The sequence below is a fragment of the Megalobrama amblycephala genome, linkage group LG20 (assembly GCF_018812025.1).
Source record: "Megalobrama amblycephala isolate DHTTF-2021 linkage group LG20, ASM1881202v1, whole genome shotgun sequence".
NCBI lineage: Eukaryota > Metazoa > Chordata > Actinopteri > Cypriniformes > Xenocyprididae > Megalobrama > Megalobrama amblycephala.
Genome location: NC_063063.1, coordinates 1752458 through 1767378, shown reverse-complemented (window position 1 = coordinate 1767378; position 14921 = coordinate 1752458). Strand labels below are relative to the sequence as shown.

The following is a 14921-nucleotide window of genomic DNA, read 5'->3' as shown; positions in this document are numbered from 1 at the left end:
TTTAAAAAAATGCTGGGTTAAAAACAACCCAAGTTGGGTTGAAAATGGACAAATCCAGTGATTGGGTTGTTTTAGCCCAGAGGTTAGGTTGTTTTAGCCCAGAGGTTAGGTTGTTTTAACCCAGAGGTTGGATATTTTTAACCCAGCGATTGGGTTGTTTTAACCCAGAGGTTGGATTGTTTTAACCCAGCACTTGGGATGTTTTAACCCAGCGATTGGGATGTTTTAACCCAGAGGTTGGATTGTTTTAGCCCAGCAATTGGGTTGTTTTAGCCCAGCAATTGGGCTGTTTCAACCCAGCGATTGGGTTGTTTTAACCCAGCGATTGGGATGTTTTAACCCAGAGGTTGGATTGTTTTAGCCCAGCAATTGGGCTATTTCAACCCAGCGATTGGGTTGTTTTAACCCAGAGGTTGGATTGTTTTAGCCCAGCAATTGGGCTATTTCAACCCAGCGATTGGGTTGTTTTAACCCAGAGGTTGGATTGTTTTAGCCCAGCAATTGGGTTGTTTTAGCCCAGCAATTGGGTTGTTTTAGCCCAGCAATTGGGCTGTTTCAACCCAGCAATTGGGTTGTTTTAACCCAGAGGTTGGATTGTTTTAGCCCAGCAATTGGGTTGTTTTAGCCCAGCAATTGGGCTGTTTCAACCCAGTGATTGGGTTGTTTTAACCCAGAGGTTGGATTATTTTAGCACAGCAATTGGGTTGTTTTAGCCCAGCAATTGGGCTGTTTCAACTCAGCGATTGGGTAGTTTTAACCCAGAGGTTGGATTGTTTTAGCCCAGCATTTGGGTTGTTTTAGCCCAGCAACTGGGTTGTTTTAGCCCAGCGATTGGGATGTTTTAACCCAGAGGTTGGATTGTTTTAGCCCAGCAATTGGGTTGTTTTAGCCCAGCGATTGGGATGTTTTAACCCAGAGGTTGGATTGTTTTAGCCCAGCAATTGGGTTGTTTTAGCCCAGCAATTGGGTTTTTTTAACCCAGCGATTGGGATGTTTTAACCCAGAGGTTGGATTGTTTTAGCCCAGCAATTGGGTTGTTTTAGCCCAGCAACTGGGTTGTTTTAGGCCAGCGATTGGGATGTTTTAACCCAGAGGTTGGAATGTTTTATCCCAGCAATTGGGGTTGTTTTAGCCCAGCAATTGGGCTATTTCAACCCAGCGATTGGGTTGTCTTAACCCAGAGGTTGGATTGTTTTAGCCCAGCAATTGGGTTGTTTTAACCCAGAGGTTGGATTGTTTTAACCCAGCAATTGGGTTGTTTTAACCCAGAGGTTGGATTGATTTAACCCAGCAATTGGGTTGTTTTAACCCAGAGGTTGGATTGATTTAACCCAGCAATTGGGTTGTTTTAACCCAGCAATTGGGTTCTTTTAACCCAGAGGTTGGATCATTTTAACCCAGCAATTGATCATTTTAACCCAGCAATAACCCAGAGGCTGGGTTAAATGTTTGCTCAACGTGCTGGTTAGTTTTATTTAACTCAACTATTGTTTAAAAATTACTGTATTGTTTGCTTAAAATGAACCCAAAATATGTTGGAAATTAACATTTATTAATATGTTTAATAACTGAACGTATTAATATGTTTAATGAATAATAATTAAACAATACACATTTATTAAATTGCTTATTAATAATATTCACCTTTTGATTATTATTGTTTCCTCTAGTAATTATGTGTCTGATTTTTAATTTTCAACCTATTTGGGGTTCATTTTAAGCCAGACATATAGTCATTTTTTAAACAATAGTTGGGTTAAATAAAACTACCCAGCAGATTAGGCAAACATTTAACCCAACCGCTGGGTTTGTCCTTTTTCAACTCAACTTGGGTTGTTTTTAACCCAGCATTTTTTTAGAGTGAAGGTTACACACAAAACTGCTCTTTTAATTCTTTCAAATGAATAATATGAAAGTGCATTACATTTTTCTTGAACTGACCAATGTATTTAAAGGGAGAAGGTTACATTTTAACATTAGATGTTCAAGTTTGATGATTAATCCACTATTGTTTTGTTCTATACAGTATTCAATGCAATTACAACAGCAGTGATGGTAATTAAAATACAGAAAAAAACTGTTATGTTGGAACAATATGAATGAATATGGCTGCTCTGACCTGTAGGTGCTTATAGAATAGAGTTTTGTATTGAGCTGTTTGCTGGTATTGGTGCAAAATATTTCTGCAGTTATATTGTGAAAAAGTATGTTTGTGTGCTCATAAATAAGAAAGCTGTTACAGTCAGTATGCGGTTTGCTAGCCAATATTCCTCCCACATATTTCACAGCTGACATGATGCGATGCACAGATTCAGAAGATGCGTGAAGCAGAAGTCAAGATTTAATTACATTATACACATAATCAGAGTTTCCGATTAAATGTGGAAAAACGTCAATATTGTTATATTGTATATATTAACATATGTTTCCACAGGGAATACAAGAATTAGGGAAGCTAGTGACGACTCTTCCAGCTGCCAATTACAACCTTCTGAAATATATATGCAAGTAGGTCCAACACAATCATTTTAGACACATTCTTGTCAGTCGTTTTCATGGTTCAGTGCTGAAAGTGAACTCCATCTTTGTAGATTTCTGGATGAGGTGCAGTCTCACTCAATTGAAAACAAAATGGGTGTGCAGAACTTGGCCACCGTGTTTGGACCAAACATCCTTCGTCCTAAAATGGAGGATCCAGTAGCTATAATGGAAGGTAAGCACTTAACGAATGTCAAAGCAATTAGTTTGTAAAACAAACCTGGACACCTGTGGGACGGTTGCACGGTGGCATAAATGCAATTGTTAATACAGTATGCACTACTAAATATTTGAGCATATATCACACATATAAACTAAATAATATTTAATAATTTTATTTATTTGTTTTAGATTTTTGGAGGCTTCTGTTTGGATTTAAAATATTTAGTAGTATGTTGTTTATAATGAATGCCACTATAATTTATGTATGTTTTATACTTATATTTTTTAATTCACAATTCACAAAGGATCTGTTGTGGTGTGAGGCATAAATACATGTTTATAAGGGTTTCTGCATATAATAACACAATTTAGTTTCTCTTAATGCAATTCCGACTCTGCAAACCATAGTCAGGTGCGACTTATTTTTCTGAAAATATGGTAAATGTTATAATGTGAAACTATACAGAGAGCTTAAGTTCTGCATTAAGAACAAATGATGCAATGGAAATAAGCAGAGACTAAGCAAACTAACCATAATGTAAATAAAATAGTGCTGTCAAATGATTAATCGCGATTAATCGCATACAAAATAAAAGTTTGTTTACATAATATATGTGTGTGTACTGTGTATATTTATTATGCATATATATATATATAATATATATATATATACACACTGTAAAAAATCAAAAGTTGAGAAAACAATAGTTTAAGGCAACAAACTTCAGCAGATTTTTGAGTTTTCTCAACTTGTATTCAGTTTATACAACAAAAAGTTGAGAAAACTCAAAAATCTGCTGAAGTTTGTTGCCTTAAACTTTTAAGTTTTCTCAACGTTTGATTTTTTACAGTGCACATGCATGTATATATTTAACAAAAATATATTATATATTTATTTATAATATAATTTATATATAAATACACATATACAAATATTTCTTATAAATACATGAATTTATATATACATATACATCTATATACAGTACAGTCCAAAAGTTTGGAACCACTAAGATTTTTAATGTTTTTAAAAGAAGTTTTGTCTGCTCACCAAGGCTACATTTATTTAATTAAAAATACAGTAAAAAACAGTAATATTGTGAAATATTATTACAATTTAAAATAACTGTTTTCTATTTGAATATATTTGACAAAGTAATTTATTCCTGTGATGCAAAGCTGAATTTTCAGCATCGTTACTCCAGTCTTCAGTGTCACATGATCCTTCAGAAATCATTCTAATATGCTGATCTGCTGCTCAAGAAACTTTTATTGTGCACAGATGTACAAAATATTTGTGTACAATATTTTTTTTCAGGATTATTTGATGAATAGAAAGTTCAAAAGAACAGTGTTTATCTGAAATCTAATCTTTTGTAACATTATAAATGTCTTTACTGCCACTTTTGATTGATTTAATGCATCCTTGCTGAATAAAAGTATTCATTTCTTTAATTTCTTTTCAAAAAAATAAAAATAAAAATTCTTACTGACCCCAAACTTTTGAACGGTAGTGTATAATGCTACAGAAGCTTTGTATTTCAGATAAATGCTGTTCTTTTGAACTTTCTATTCATCAAGGAATCCTGAAAAAAAAGTACACAACTGTTTTCAACATTGAAAATAATTAGTGGTTCCAAACTTTTGGACTGTACTGTATATATATATGCATTTATGTATATAACAAGAATATATATTTATATATAATATAAATATACACATATACATATAAATATTGCTTAAATACATACATGTATGTGTGTGTATTTATAATAAATATACATAGTACACACACACATATATTATGTAAACACGAACTTTTATTTTGGATGCAATTAATTGTTTGACAGCACTAAAATAGTTACTGTGAATAGTAACAAAGATTACCGAAGTACGTTTTACAAGACAATATCAGTCTTATACTTCAAATTTTCAAATATAATTCAATTTCTTTGTAATTATTTGTGAAATGTACTAGCAATTTCTGAGTGAAAATTGTGATTTTAACAGACTAAAAATGAAAAAGAACAAGTCATTGTATAATTTACAGTGAAAAACCGTAAACTGACATTTGATGTGTTTTCGTTGAAATAACTTTCTTCTTAAGCTTTTTTTGTACATTAGGGGTTTATGTTACATCTAATGTTGTTAAATGAATATTTATTGCATTACTTTAGTGTCATGTGTGTTACCACGATGGTGTTGAGTGTTTATGTGAATGCAACTTTTATATATTATAGTTTCTCATCTTGTGGAAAAGCTGCTTGTGATGAACTTTGTGTCTTTCTCATCACCGTTTGTTTTTGGTGGATGTCAGAATGGTGCAAAACAGATATTAGTTCTTTAATAGGTTGGTATATTAACATTGCATCAGTTAATGAAATACTGTAACTTTGCATATGTGTTTTACAGGCACCTCTCTTGTTCAGCATCTCATGACGGTACTGATTAGCAAGCATGATCGCCTGTACATCGAAAAAGACTCTGAAACGTCACAGAACCAGATGGAGGTAAAGGACCAAAGCCAGCAACATCAGCAGTCCAACCTGGTTGACTGGATCTCTGAGGAGGATCTCCATACCTGCCCACCCACAGCCAAGAATGACCCTACCAGTAGCAGTGCCTCATCTGCGGATGCCGTTTGCACCTCCAAACCGGTGCCTCAGGGAAAGGGAGAGACGGCCGTCAGCCCTAGTAAGCAGGTTAAAACACTTCCAGGGTGGAAGTACACCTTCAAAGGCTCCTCTCCCCGGCCACAGTCCGCCAAAGTCAGCGGCTCCGCGGTGGACGTGACCACGGCCTCCAGCGGGAACTGGCTCATGAACGGGCTGTCCTCGCTGCGGGGACACCGCCGCACCTCCTCCGGAGAGCGCTCCAGAGATTCGGGCTCCTCTCAGAGACTGTCTACCTACGACAACGTCACATCTTCTTCGAGTCTGGGCAGCGTGCTGAGTATAGACAGCACGCCTTGGTCCACCTCGTCATGTGACATATCGGTGCCAGACTCCGGAGGTGACCCGTTAGGGACCGAAGACGGGCCGCAGCCGGAGGAGGAACGGGCCGAGGAGGAAGCGAAGCCCAGCGAACACGAGGACGTCGTCAGCGCCGCGGAGAACCGCGCGAGCGCCGTGTTTTGCGGTGACAATGGGAACGTGGCGCCGGTCATTAGAGTTGTGGATGAAGATGCAGATGAAGGATCCTCGTCTCTGACCAGCGTCGTGGCAGAGCTGAAAGAAGAGCTGAGGAAGCAGAAACAGACTTATGAATCAAGAATTAAAAAGTAAGGCTGCTGTGTTTTAAATGTCATGAGGACGAGTTGAATTGCTTAAAAATACACCCATTTTCAAACTCTATTCAGATGGGACTAGGGAACAGAGAAGTTGTGTTTCTCAAACATATGGAAAGCAAATGAAAATAATTTGTATGTTTAGCATAATATTTTAATGTCAACAAAGTCAAGCAAGGTGTAAGAGGCTATGTGCACAATATTGTTTTCTTAATTTGTTCCGTTTACAATTAAGTAAAGCTGACAATACTCATTTTTAGTAGAAACAAATCAGTTAAATTAAGTTCATGTAGATGCACGAGTTAAGTAATGTGAACAAGGATTGTTTGAGTGAAACTAACAACAGTGAAAGTTTTGTGTTTGAGTGCACAAAATAATATGATCTTCTTGCAAGGGTTCAAGGGATAATATTTTTTTCCACAAAACAAGAATATTTTTTATTTTTATATATATAAAATTTGTGGGTCCTCTGAAAAAAATCAGACATCCTCTGGTAATAATAATAACATTGTTTAGAAATGAATTCTGTCTAAATATTGTTTCTCTAAAAAATAATTTATTGCTAGAATCGGTACTTTTTAAACTTATTTTTGGTGAATACATTTTTTGGTTTTGCCTTTGAATTCACCTTTACCTTTAAATTTTAATGAATTATTAATAATAATAATTGCGATTTTTTGCATAATTATTACTAAAAAATAAACAGTTCTGAGAAGCATCAGTCAGAGATTTTCAAATATATGTGTATGTGTGTGTGTATATATATATATATATAATGTTTTTAAAAGAAGTTTCGTCTGCTCACCAAGGCTACATTTATTTAATTAAAAATACAGTAAAAACAGTAATATTGTGAAATATTATTACAATTTAAAATAACTTTTCTATTTGAATATATTTCACAAAATAATTTATTCCTGTGATGCAAAGCTGAATTTTCAGCATCGTTACTCCAGTCTTCAGTGTCACATGATCCTTCAGAAATCATTCTAATATGATGATCTGCTGCTCAAGAAACATTTAATGTGTACAATTGTACAAAATATTTGTGTACAATATTTTTTTTCAGGATTATTTGATGAATAGAAAGTTCAAAAGAACAGTGTTTATCTGAAATCTAATCTTTTGTAACATTATAAATGTCTTTACTGCCACTTTTGATTGATTTAATGCATCCTTGCTGAATAAAAGTATTCATTTCTTTAATTTCTTTAAAAAAAAATAAAAATAAAAATTCTTACTGACCCCAAACCTTTGAACGGTAGTGTATAATGTTACAGAAGCTTTGTATTTCAGATAAATGCTGTTCTTTTGAACTTTCTATTCATCAAGGAGTCCTGAAAAAAAAAGTACACAACTGTTTTCAACATTGAAAATAATCATAAATGTTTATTGAGCAGCAAATCAGCATATTAGAATGATTTCTGAAGGATCATGTGACACTGAAGACTGGAGTAATGATGCTGAAAATTCAGCTTTGCATCACAGGAATAAATTACTTTGTCAAATATATTCAAATAGAAAACAGTTATTTTAAATTGTAATAATATTTCACAATATTACTGTTTTTTACTGTATTTTTAATTAAATAAATGTAGCCTTGGTGAGCAGACGAAACTTCTTTTAAAAACATTAAAAATCTTAGTGGTTCCAAACTTTTGGACATATATATATATATATATATATATATATATATATAAGCATATTATTAAACATTTTATTTGGATATTTTAAATCCATGGTGTTGTTAGATGTATGAACCTTGAAAATTTAGCTGTTGTTTTTTGTCTGTCAATACAGTAAAATAATAATAATTTGGCCAGTCTACACTAAAAAATACTGGGTTAAAAACAACCCAAGCTGGGTTGAAAATGGACAAACCCAGCGGTTGGGTTAAATGTTTGCCCGTGCTGGGTAGTTTTATTTAACTCAATTATTGATTAAAAATGACTATATATCTGGCTTAAAATGAACCCAGTATATGTTGGAAATTAAAAATCAGACACATAATTACTAGAGGAAACAATAATAATCAAAAGGTGAACATTTATTATTAAGCAATTTAATAAATGTTTATTGCTTGATTATTATTCATGAAACTTATTAATAAATGTTCATTTCCAACATATTTTGGGTTCATTTTAAGCAAGAAATACAGTCATTTTTAAACAATAGTTGAGTTAAATAAAATTACCCAGCAGGTTGAGCAAACATTTAACCCAACCACTGGGTTAAAACAACCGAATCACTGGGCTTGTCCATTTTCAACCCAACTTGGGTAGTTTTTAAACCCAGTGTATGAACTATGAAAAAATACACTTTTACCATAAGTAACTGTTCTTGGTGATGTTTGTATTGTCCACTTACACACCTGTGTTCTGCCCTCTGCAGGCTGGAAGAGTCCAGTGCAGCCCTGTGCGCGCAGATGGAGAGACTTGAGCAAGAGATGGAACAGGAGAGAAAAAGAAAACGAATGCTTGAGATCAAACTTAGAAACTCTGAACGTGCCCGTGAGGACGCAGAAAACCGCAATCGCCTCCTTGAGAAAGAAATGGAAGACTTCTTCTCCACGCTGGGGGATCTGGCTCTCGGGAGTCGTACCAGTGACATTTAATGCAAAAAAAATAAACAGCCAAAGTCACAAGGACCACGCAAGATGATGTTGTCTCAGAGCACTCAGGCAGCTCCATAAATTATATGGACAATTCATCAAATCAGTCCTAAAATACAGCTCTGATTCTATCAGTTTGTGTTTCGCCATTCCAGCAGTGTCGTTTTAAAGCGACTTCTTTTTGAAGGTTTCAGCTGAAAAAGAAACGTAATGAACATCCGAATCAATCCGGTCCTGAAATCAGTTCAAGCATCGTTTGCATGTTCCAGTCTGAATGCTAATAAGGACAATTAGAGCAGATCTGTTGGCTTTGGCACATTAAGCGAACCACTGCCCCAGAAAAACACGTCACTTATAATGACAGCGGGACAGTGCCTTTGACTTTTGCAAAATGTAACGCAAGCGTACTTGACTAAAATAGCTCCAGATCTTGGCATCGAATACTTTTTCTCGCATAGTCGGTGGCATTTTGAGACTGTCAAAGTGCCGCTTTCATTTAAAAGAATCTAGAAATGTGACTTTTTGTCAATTGAGCAAATTTTTAATTTATTTTACACTGTTTAAGTGCATAGAAAGTCTAGAAATGCTCTGTGGATGTTTCTTAAAATGAGTGGTCAAATACTGTCATAGATTTTGTAGACTCAGCTCATCCTCTGAACTGTTTTCTGACTGCATAGTAGGTCATATTATATATCAGCATGATGGCCGTAGCCTAATGGTTAACTTTCCAGGCTGCTAATATGAATGTTTCAGGTTCAATCTCAAGAAGAAGAGACCCAGAAACTGGACATCACCACTGTGCCCTCAAGCAAAGTGCTTTTTGCTGCTCAACATGTTACAGTTATCAATCCATTTGGATATTATTACTAGAACGACAGCTTTTACAAAAGTCTTTAATGCATATTTAGAGTATGTGAAGATGTTATACATCATTATGATTAGATTATTATCCTGCGGTCATACATGACGATTAGTCTTCTGTGCTGTGCTGAAATGTTACCATGTGTCACTGTGGTGGTATGTAATTATTCACAAAGAACTAAATTAAATGGTAAACTGAACAAAAGCGACCTGATCATCTACTTTGTGTGGCTTTTTGTTATCTAGCGTGGCTAATACGGCAATAAGGATGCGTTTAAGTCCAATTTTTCATGCCCTTCCCTTGCTTACCTCCCTCCATCTCGTTCACTCGATGTACGTCATTGCTTACATTGCATGAGCGCTCACTACTGGCGGAACCCTTGAAATAGGTTTAAAGGGTTAGTTCACCCCAAAATGAAAATTTTGTCATTTATTACATTCCACACCCGTAAGACCTTCATTCATCTTCAGAACACAAATTAAGATATTTTTGATGAAATCCGATGGCTCAGAGAGACCTGCATTGCCAGCAAGACAATTAACACTTTCAATGCCCAGAAAGCTACTAAAGACATATTTAAAACAGTCGGTAACACTTTATAATAACTCACGCTATGAAGCATTAGTTAAGCATTAGTAAATAGTCAATTCATCATTTATAAAACATTAGTAAGCCATTTATAAATACAGCTATAAATGCTTTATTCTTGATTTATAAGCATATCTATAATGAGTTTAATAATTGTATTTTCATACTTAATTTAGAAATGATAAATTGATCATTAAAAATGTATTACATTAGTCACAAACCAGTTATTTAGGAGTTGTCAGTGGTTCATAAGATCATTTAGGAAGTGTAAGTAAATGATTAATAAAATATTTAAATGTACATTTATGCATCTTATTATTTAGACATATAATATTAGTTACTTAGTGTGTTAATAAATGCTTTATTAACACATATTCCTAGTGTGAAAATGACCTCAGTACTAACTTTAAAACATTAGAGAACAGCAGTGCAGAAGATCACTGAACCTTTAAAGGTGCCCTCAAATGAAAAATTGAATTTATCTTGGCATAGTTAAATAACAAGAGTTCAGTACATGGAAATGACATACAGTGAGTCTCAAACTCCATTGTTTCCTCCTTCTTATATAAATCTCATTTGTTTAAAAGACCTCTGAAGAACAGGCGAATCTCAACATAACACTGACTGTTACGTAACAGTCGGGATCATTAATATGTACGCCCCCAATATTTGCATATACCAGCCCATGTTCAAGGCATTACACAAGGGCAGCCAGTATTAACGTCTGGATCTGTGCACAGCTGAATCATCAGACTAGGTAAGCAAGCAAGAACAATAGCGAAAAATGGCAGATGGAGCAATAATAACTGACATGATCCATGATTACATGATATTTTTAGTGATATTTGTAAATTGTCTTTCTAAATGTTTCGTTAGCATGTTGCTAATGTACTGTTAAATGTGGTTAAAGTTACCATCGTTTCTTACTGTATTCACAGAGACAAGAGCCGTTGCTATTTTCATTAAACACTTGCAGTCTGTATAATTCATAAACACAACTTCATTCTTCATAAATCTCTCCAACAGTGTAGCATTAGCCGTTAGCCACGGAGCACAGCCTCAAATTCATTCAGAATCAAATGTAAACAATATAACAGTATACAATACTCACATAATCCGACGCATGCATGACGAACACTTTGTAAAGATCCATTTGAGGGTTATATTAGCTGTGTAAACTTTGTTATGCACTGTTCAAGGCAAGCGTGAGCTCCGTGGGCGTGGAGCACGAGAATTAAAGGGCCAGTAGCCCTGAATCAGTGCATAGTTAATGATGCCCCAAAATAGGCAGTTAAAAAAATGAATTAAAAAAAATATATGGGGTATTTTGAGCTGAAACTTCACAGACACATTCAGGGGACACCTTAGACTTATATTACATCTTTTTAAAAAAAAGTTCTAGGGCACATTTAAATCTCATTTATAAAAGCTTTACAAAGCATAAACAGTCCTCACTTTAGATGATGAGATCACAAACATAGTTAACTAAACACTTCTAAATGATTTATAATTACCTGAATTAATCATGAAATGCAGTAGGAATATGTTAAGCATTTATTAACACACTAAGTAACTATTACTATGTCTAAATAATAAGATGTATAAATGAATGTTTAAATAGTTTATGAATCATTTACTTACACTTCGTAAATGATCTTATGAACCACTGACAACTCCGAAATAACTGATTTGTAAATAAATGAAAATACAATTATTAAACTCATTATAGATATGCTTATAAATCAAGAATAAAGCATTTATAGCTGTATTTATAAATGTCTATTAATGCTTTATAAGTGATGAATTAACTATTTACTAATGCTTAACTAATGCTTCATAGCGTGCAGTTATTATGAAGTGTTACCGAGAAATTTTAAAGAGAAATGTTCGATATATCGTGTCACGAGTTACTCATTTTGACGAAGTCGACTTGCGCATTCTGCGTGCGGTCGTCCGCTGGAATTATTTGAATTTACAAAGTTTTAAATATGGATATTTTTCTTACAAAAACACATCCCTTTGCTTCAAAAGGCCTTTATTAACCCTCTGGAGTCGTATGGATTAATTTTTTTATGGATGGTCTTCAGAATTTGGCCTACCATTCACAACCGTTATAAACCTTGGAGGAATAAAGATATTTTTAAATATATCTCTGATTGTGTTCGTCTGAAAGAATACAGTCATATACATCTAGGATGGCTTGAGGGTGAGTAAATCATGGGATAATTTTCATTTTTGGCTGAACTATCTCTTTAAATGCTTGAGTAGGATGGATTCTGATTGGTTGTAAATGTTTTTTATCATTCATCAGCTGGAAAAAATCGTTTTGAATAAGCTATAATGACAACAAAACAGAGAATCACTTTTAGAGTGATTTTTCAGATGAATCAGAATCCATCCGACTTTAAAGAGCCTGAGCATATAAAGCGTCAGATGACAAAACAGTGCATGCTTATAATCTACAAAACATTATTGTACTTTAGTGGACGCTAATATAGTTATCGTTACTGGTATGAATGAGCCTTTTAAGAGTAGTATGTTATTCCAAACTCATTCAAGTTCTTTGTAAGAGAGTTATTGAAACATTCACTTAACCGTTTTATTCAGTAACGCCACTATAGGCGGAGGAATAAACAAAATAACTGACAATATTATGTCTAAGATGTAAACATAAGCTTCTTGAGACAGATTTGATTCAAACTGGTGTTTATTTGCAGTACATGTACAATTGGTATAATAAGATCCCAGTGCATTCTTTGCAGTAGTGCACTTCTCATTGTCTGTATGCTGTTCGGTGCACACAGAGTTAGCAATTTAATAACTGTTGGGCTGGCATTGCTAGCAAATATTACATACCAGCACCAAATCTTAACATATTGGTAATTCAAGATATTTTACAGACACTTTTGAATTGGACTTACCAGGTTGATCAAAGTCCTGTGGCTAAACATGGAAACTTGATAACATCAGCCACAGAATTTCATTTTTGGTAAGACAGGTTATGTAACATTGACAATAAAAGCCAAAAAAAAAAAAAAAATCTGATTTAAAAAGACCAACAAAAAAAAAACGTGTTTATTGGACAGTACCAAATATATCTCTACCTCTGGGTACATAAAACTAATAAGTCTAGATCTACCGATTACAACTAGCATGACAGCAGTGGGTATTGCACATGAACTGTAAAAAATGAGTACAAAGAAAATTAAACAAAAAGATCAAATTTACATATCAGTTCTTTTACTTCTAGGTGAAGTATACATAATGTACAAAACTATACGTTGCCTACTATTGACAATAGTTCACTTTAGAAATAAATAAATAATGAAATCTGTATTAACATTTTACGGGCAACTACGTCGCAAAAAAAAAAAAAAAAATTCTGTAGAAATTTAGAGTGAGGTAGTTCATCAAAGCCTACTTTGATCTGAATTATAACATTTTTGAGAGATGAAATAAAAGCGAAATATGAAATAAAAACAGCAAAGAAAAATTAACCCTCTGGAGTCTGAGGCTGATTTGGGGCCTGGAGAAGTTTTGACATGCCCTGACATTTGTGCTTTTTTCAGTTGTTCATAAACATATTAATGACACAAGTGCCATTACACTGTATTCAGCACAAACTAGACTACCATAATATGTGAGGAACATGTGTGTACATGTTTGTGTTTTTGAAGGAATAACATTTATGCGTGGTTACTGAAAAAACAAAAAACTTAAGTCACTGATATAAGGCCAATAAAAGTATATTAAATCTGTGTTCACAAGACTTTTGGGTATTGAAGGTTGTAGACTAGAGTTTTTGCTTCAAAATTATGTAAAAATTATGCTAACCACTCTTTCATTTATAACAATATACTGATTTAGTTTTTGTAAGACACTTTTTGCCAAGAAACACGGTATGCGAGGAGGCGTGAATCTCCATGAATAATGGCTCATTCTCACCTGTGAAGACAAAAGAATTGAATAGTAATGACCTGAAAAGACTTGCATATTAATGAGGCATTTCAGTCAGGTAGGCTGTGAAAAAAAACTTCTGTGATGTCTCAAGCTCATCATGGTATATGAAACATACAGAAAAATTTTATTACAATATAAAATAATGGTTTTATATTATACTTTAAAATATAATGTATTTCTGTGATGCAAAGAGTCTGAATATAGGCTTTTAGTTTAAAAGCATGCACATTTGGAGAAATATAGGATTCTCATATGTTTATGTCAATTTTCTATACAGAGGAGTTATTTTTTATTTAATATTCATTGTTATCTCTATGAGCGCTGGTGTTTGCAATTCATACTGCAGCCGGAGGGCGCTCTGTGCATTTTAGTCCACAAATTCACCTAAGAAGAAGACGATATTCCATGAATGGTGTTTACCAATTCATACTACAGCCGGAGGGCGCTAAAGAAACAAAAACTCACTTAAAACTTATCAATAGAAGAAAACAAACAGGAATTTACTGAATGTCTTCCAGAGATCGCTAACCATGGCTTTTTCATCCAGATAAACAATTTTCAAGGCAATAAATACACGATTGAGATGATGAATGCATGTGTTGTCTCTGAATTTGCCTGTGAATAGCGCTGGCTCCGTGGGTGTGGCCGCATTAGTGGGTAATGAGCTGAATCACGGACTTCTGACATGGCTCTCTTTTCATACAGATTACATAAACACAGAATGTTTGTTTTCGATTTGACTTGCACGATTTAAAACCTGACATTTCAACGTTTTGTTAGACATAAGTATGAATTTTTTGTGATTAGTATTCACTAAGTTACAGTTCATTTTCTGAGAACTATCAGATTGGACTTCGTTCAGAGGGAGATGAGAGATCACGCATCATGTTAGTTTTCTTTATTTTACAAAAAGCACA

General features: G+C 34.3%; 1 protein-coding gene across 3 annotated transcripts in view; it reads left to right on the top strand.

Annotated features, from left to right (window-relative positions):
- Positions 1 to 9669, top strand: part of si:dkey-191m6.4 (rho GTPase-activating protein 22) — a 32748-nt gene extending 23079 nt beyond the window's left edge. For all 3 annotated transcript variants that reach the window (XM_048171165.1, XM_048171166.1, XM_048171168.1), the window contains 4 exons: positions 2435 to 2508; positions 2592 to 2713; positions 5110 to 5977; positions 8375 to 9669. In XM_048171165.1, coding sequence (XP_048027122.1) covers positions 2435 to 2508; positions 2592 to 2713; positions 5110 to 5977; positions 8375 to 8597 — 1287 coding nt within the window. In that variant the 3' untranslated portion in view covers positions 8598 to 9669. The remainder of the gene's footprint in view (positions 1 to 2434; positions 2509 to 2591; positions 2714 to 5109; positions 5978 to 8374) is intronic.
- Positions 9670 to 14921: the final 5252 nt, after the last annotated feature.